Here is a 6,307-nt window from a genome sequence, read left to right on the forward strand (position 1 = left end):
TAAGCGGGTTAATTAAGAATTTAAGTTTAATTTTCATATTTTCCCACAGCTATTCGTAGTTTGTCTTTTGTACAAGTTAAGTTTTGTTTACCCTCCTGTTGACATTTAATTAACTTTCGGTTGCAAACGTTTTGCACAATAGTTGTTTGGAAGTTGTTTGACGCACCAGATAAAGAGAGAGAGAGAGAGAGTGTGTGTGTGTGAGTTGCACTCCCGGCGACCTCCCTAGCCGTATAGTACCATTTAATGAGTGATCGAACAATCATACCAAGGCGCCTCCGCTCCGCCTCAGCCTCAGTTTCGTTAAGTTGTAGTTTAGTAGTAGAAAAATACTCTTATTAGTCTATCACAACTCACTCGCTGCGCACCGTTATTTCACTTGTTTTTTTATAATGTCTTCCAACTGTTTCGTATAGTTATACAAAACGCCCATTTAGAACTCTTATCCACACAAAAACAGCGATTCCACCGTTGTTGGGTCGTATAATTTTGGATGATTACGCAATAGTCGATCGTACGAATAAAAGGATTCTTCTACAACTTTAGGGACAAAAACATGCAAACTTTCTCACACAAACACACCTTATTATAGATTTGTAGATATTTTTTTTTTCTTCGTAAAACTGATACCATCACAAACACATAACGTCCAGTTTGAACAAAGAGTGTTTTCTTTGTTATTCTATAAAATTGTTCTATTACCATTGAACGATTCGGATGAACATACTCTTAAAGTCGACCGGGCGTACGTGTCTCAACAGTATTTTTAGCCTTTTCTGTTTCATCTAATTGAATTTCACCTCACTTTAACGATCGTTTTGAGCATAGCCTACGAAGCAGCAGTGTTTTTGTCTTATTTTGCTACAGCGATATTGAGTTAAAAATTCAAAATGAGTGTTTATGTTGCTTCCCTTGGTCGGGGTTTTGGGATGTGTTTTAATATCTTCGTTTCTAGTTATATTGCTTCCTTCCTTTCTTTCTCTCTCTTTCTCTGCCATTCTATTTAAACTATCTGCCATTCTATTTAAGCTAATTTTGCTACTCATCTGTTTATGACTCTCAGCAAAGCTTTAATTTAAAAAAGGTACTTTACGTTGCAGGCATTGTTAAATTACGTGTCTGGGTATGAGTGTTTGTTTTCTTGTTTTCTTCTTGTCTTCCGTGTGTTTTGTGTAAGTTTGGTTAAGCGCTACACAAGTGTTTGGTTTGTTTTGATCTATATTTTGCAGCATTTCTGCTAAATGTGCTTTTGTTTGCGCGCTACATATAAATTATCTTCCGCAGACATAATGTCGCAGCGGTACTCCATTTAAACAGGTTCAAACAACAATCAACTGCGGTATCGCTTGACGGTTATTTTATAAGCTAATATTACCCTTTTCCCTCTCTCTTTTTATATCCATTTTGGTTATCGCTTTTTCGCAATATTCTTCTCATTGCAGAACCATTCCAGAGATAAAGAGAATTAAATTGAGTAGCAAAGTACGCAGACCAAAAACAAGAGCTCCTTCCTTCCTAAAATCTTGTGAGCATAAAACACACACACACGCACACAGAGAAAGAGATAGATAAATTTGAGTAATTTTCTGCCGAGTGCACTAGGTATAGATATAGATTCGTGTAAGATAAAAGCGCTTCTAACGAGCATTCTCCATATATTGACGTGAATTGCACTGAGCAAGTGAGTTGTGTAATTGAATTGAAGTTGTAATACGATCCAGCAGACGCGCTAACTAACTCTCGATGCTGGTTGTGAGTTACGGTTTTGGAAGTGAAAGTATATCAACTAATCGGAACGATAATTAAAAGTAGAGAATCTTTAGATCACTCTCCCTACGGTATGTGTACACTTTGCACGCTGACATACCTTTTCAAGCGCGTACACTAAATACTAATCAGCTGACTTACTCATACCAGCATACCAGTGGGCTTTCGATGTGAAACAATGCTCAACACTACACTACTACTACTACCCTTGTGCGCGTCCAGGGCGCACATTTGCACAGCACAGAAACGGAAAAGCTTAAAATTGGCATGCTCACTACACATTCACCAGTATCACTGCTGCAAACCCATCCTTACCGCCTAATGGTCTTACACAGGTAAAAGGTTATTTTAGATTTATCTCATCCGTCTTGCATAATTGCTATGAAATTTCATATCACACAATACTTTTGTTTTGTTTTATCTTTGGACCGTTGCCACCCCGCCGCCTAAGTGTCACCAGTCCGTTTACGTTAAATTTAGCTACGGTTGATACTATACACACAGAAGGTACCGAACCCGATCGTCGCAATCGGGCTTCCGTTGCGACTCCATGCCTCCCGACGTGCGCCCGAATGGAAATTATCCTATCCGTGAGATGAGCTATCCCCAAACGGATAGGGAGAAATATCAAATTACGAATATTTGTATAAGAAATGGAAGAATTTTGACTTTCACTATCGCACGCGACGCAGCTTATCGTCCTCTGGTCCAATTTGCAATGTGCCATGGTGCGATAGTATCGACGAGTGTATTTTATCTTAAAACAATCAGTTTATGACCAGATTAGAGCGCCACTCAAATGGCAGGCTAGAGGGAACCGGGACCGGACCGGGTGGGACCGTCGTCGCCGTTGTCGTCGTGTGTACCGTATCATTTCAAAACGTTTCAAAAAGGGGTGTTTGCTGCTTCTTTTTTTACACGACAAACGGCCAAGAGTATGTTTTGTTGATGGGGACTAATAACATCCACAATAATCCCACATGGCGCACCTCCGCCCTGCTACACCGTTACAGTAATGGGTGAATTAAATTCGTTCTAAAGATTCGTCGTTTACGTTTTTAACCGGTGTGCCGTTGAGGGGGAGACTCGCTCTCTCTCTGGGCGGCATTCACTTATACGCCCGAGCGTGCCAGGGAATCTAATCGAACGATCGTCCCCCTTTGCCAATGCCACCGTTCAGGGCGCTACCATTGTGCAGGGAGAGTGGTTTGCTGCCCCCACCACTGCCGGACCCACTGCCGACTGCGTACGAGCTGCCCGTGTGCAGCAAGTCGTCCGTACTGAGCACGAGCGTTTCTATCTCATCGTCCTCGTTGTCTAAATAATCGTCTATCGCTAGATCACCGTTACTACTGTGCAGCGTGTCCGAGTCCCGGTGCACTATGTGCGGTGCTTCATTGAACTCGTCCAGTTCGTCCATACCTTGAATGCACGGTAGCAATTGTATTGTTTTACATAGTCGATCAATATTACCCCGAAAGAAATGCTAAATGATGATAAAAACGAAAAACAAAATAAAGCTAACCCCAATCACTCACCACCAAAGTTTGTTCCCGTCAGCAGCAAGTATTGGCCGGCACGATTAGGCCACAGCAAACCCATCATCACACAGTACGCCAAACAGTCGGCAGAATTTGTTATACCTAAAACGAGACGAAACGATAACACAGCACTGTTAGTGAGTCTGAAACGTCGTTGCTTCCCCCGCCCAGGACCAGTACCTAGTAAAAGCTTATACCGCCACAGCGGACTAACGTTCACAGCAATGATGGCCACGATCGGCAGGTAGATGAACCACACCAGACTCGAAGCACCGAAGTGAAGCAGAAAGTCCAGCTTCTGCGACGAGTGTTCGTACTTCATCGTGGTGCGCAGCTCCCACAGGAACCAGAGCATCATCGTGGAGCGGCAGGCAAGTACCAGCCAGCCGGGCCACGTCTGATACTCGTCAATGTCGGAGATAATATCAACTTCCGTCTGGAAATAAGAAGTTAATGGAGAAAATGTGTTAGAAAATGCTGGTGTTTTACGTATTTGATTTTATTTTGATTCAATATCTGCCATCAAGGAATAGCTGTGAGCTCTAAACATGGAGGTAAAACGTTAAATAAACCCAACGGTCCGAGAGGTTTATCCTACTAATTGATCAAATAAATATAGAACAAAAATAAATAAGAAAAAAATAGATGTACTTACTCTGTTCCATATGTACAGCAGCACGTGTATGGCACAGTAGGGTATCCAAATAACCATGAGCAGTATCCAGCTGCTAACACTGATCTGTAGTCGCGTCACGGCCCATCCCTTCGCCAGCAGCAGCAGTATGAGCATGAATGAGGTCTGCAAAATGCATCAAAGTTTGTACTGCCTTGCCCTGTTTTTCTCCTTCCACCCTCCTTTCACTTACTCTGCTAAAGATATCAAATATATCGCCCATAATGGCCAGCTTCTCGTCGCCCACGCCGTTCATCGCGTACCGCACCGTGTGCGTGAGCAGCAGGCAGACGCTGACAAACTCCAGCACCAGGCTGACGGTGAACAGCCGCGTCACCGGGTGTTTCTGCAACCGCACGGCATAGATTTGCAGCGGCACCATCAGCAGATACACGACGAAAAAGATCAAATACATCTCGAGCGTGTTCTGCTGGTCGAAGGAGAAGTGAAACAGCAGCGGATTGAAGAACGACAGCGTCTGCCGGTTCGGGTTCCCGTTCACGAGCGTTATATCGTAGTTTATCGCCGGCGGTTCCGGATGGTACTTGCGATAGTCGTAATGATGCCACTGGCAGGTGGACACATTCTGATAACAGGCAACCATGGACACGTACCAGAATCTGAAAGAGAGAGAAGAAGGGGAAAGATGACTGTAGCGACACCGATTGTCCAGCGACAAGAATGTTGTCTCCCGTTATCAGCGCTCTCGGCCCTCACTCACCTTGGCACGTTCGGATCACTGATGACGAACGTGAACTGGCTCCCGGGGACGACGTTTTCCCGCGTGTCCTCGTCCACGCACAGCTTGCCCGGCTCGCACGGGATGCGCCGCAGGTAGTCCGCCTCCGCGTGCGGATTGCACGCCCGGCTGTACACGATCTTGTCCAGCTTCTCGAACATCCGCTGGCAGGCCACGTCCCGGTCGTAATCGTTCCGGTTCGCGTAGTACTCGAGAAAGCTGCGCTTGTCGAGCACCGCCAGCGTCACCGGCACGGTAAAGTTCACGCTCGACGTAATATTGCCGTAGATGTACCCGAACGTGTCCCACTCCGTGTCCTTCTGGGAGTGTTTCTCCGTCTTCTGGAAGCCGAACTTGTGCAGAAAGCGAAAGAACTCGTCCACCTCGAACGTGCCCGTCAGGTGGGCAGCCCGGGCCATGGGCAGCTCGCTTATCCCCGCCCCCAGCAGCATCCACAGGGCCGCCGCCCCCAGCACAAACCATCGCGTTCGTCCGGGAGTGTTCCTCGTCCACATACTCGCTCGCTGCTGCCGATTGACACTCCCCCAAACCACTTCTTTCTCTTCTCACACCCACCCCCTGGTACACGATAACTTTCCCTTCACTTCAGGCACACCGTTTTCACTTTCACTTTCCCTTTGCCCACCGTACACCCGTCCGGAATGTAGCGCTGGCGAACGAATTGCAGCACATTGGCGAACTATTATCCGAGCCAAATTGGACAGGGCAGCAGATTAGGGGAGGGTGGGGAGAAAATCTGCACCACTGCCAGCAGGGCCGAGCGACCGACCAAAGCCCCAACACCGACACGTTTGCACGCGCTTTGCTCACCGACCGAACGAAAAATGGCACCGAATCCGCGCACCTTTATCGCATCGTGTCCGGCTGTGCGCTCGATGGCGATAAAGTGAGCATTGTTTGCTGAACGGCTCAAAGTGCTTCTTAATATTTTATTGTTTCTTGCCCGTGCCCTCTCGCCAGCACCGCGGAGCGAACCTTTTTTTTAACTTTCTGCTCCAACGCAAACTTTGTTGACATGGTATTTTGACGTGCCCGTGCTGTCAAAGCGTACAGTGATGGACCGATGCGAGGTAACGCGTCCGAATGGTCACCTTTAATTTACGGAGGAAACAATATTATTTGCAAGCAAATTGTCTAAAATTAAGGACAACTAAAAATACAATTTTCTTACTTCATTTTCTTGCGGAAAATGCATTTTTTGTTTATTTCAACAGTAAAAAACAATAAATTTGAAAACATGAGCATTGCATGCACTCCCACGGTGCGTCGTTTTTTACAGTCTTTCTCCGAGTTACGCAACACAGTTCAAATGTCAAATTAGTACAATTTTCTCCCTCAATTGTCAAATGAAAAATAATTTGCATTTTTTTCAAAAGTTTTAAATCACTAAAAAGACAGAAAAAACAAAATTTCTACATCGATTGCATCAAATAAGTAATAAACTAAATAATTGAGCTAAATTCAATTAAAAATCATTATTAATCAAGTATATTTTGGCTGTACAACGTGATATTCGACTTACGTGAAAATCAGAGATCAAGCTAAATTATACGAAAATTAACTATA

General features: G+C 44.9%; 1 protein-coding gene across 1 annotated transcript; it reads right to left on the reverse strand.

The window, feature by feature from the left end:
* On the reverse strand, window positions 1-5,757 carry LOC120902160 (integral membrane protein GPR180-like). The gene is made up of 6 exons (XM_040310703.1): window positions 4,703-5,757; window positions 4,175-4,601; window positions 3,964-4,107; window positions 3,489-3,744; window positions 3,306-3,410; window positions 1-3,189 (listed from the first exon to the last, which is right to left on the reverse strand). The coding sequence occupies exons 1-6, from the start codon at window positions 5,233-5,235 to the stop codon at window positions 2,906-2,908; spliced, it is 1,749 nt and encodes a 582-aa protein (XP_040166637.1). The 5' UTR covers window positions 5,236-5,757; the 3' UTR covers window positions 1-2,905.
* Between the last annotated feature and the right edge of the window lie 550 nt (window positions 5,758-6,307).

This window comes from Anopheles arabiensis, chromosome 3 (assembly GCF_016920715.1).
Source record: "Anopheles arabiensis isolate DONGOLA chromosome 3, AaraD3, whole genome shotgun sequence".
In the NCBI taxonomy this organism is placed as follows: Eukaryota; Metazoa; Arthropoda; class Insecta; order Diptera; family Culicidae; genus Anopheles; species Anopheles arabiensis.

Bases quoted from the DNA above. Each gene is read 5' to 3' on its own strand.
- LOC120902160 (XM_040310703.1), bottom strand. From the start codon at position 5,235: ATGTGGACGAGGAACACTCCCGGACGAACGCGATGGTTTGTGCTGGGG. The intron at 3,745-3,963 runs GTAAGTACATCT...TCTTATTTCCAG, and splicing joins TGCTGTACATATGGAACAGA to ACGGAAGTTGATATTATCTC. The intron at 3,190-3,305 runs GTGAGTGATTGG...CGTGCATTCAAG, and splicing joins GACGGGAACAAACTTTGGTG to GTATGGACGAACTGGACGAG.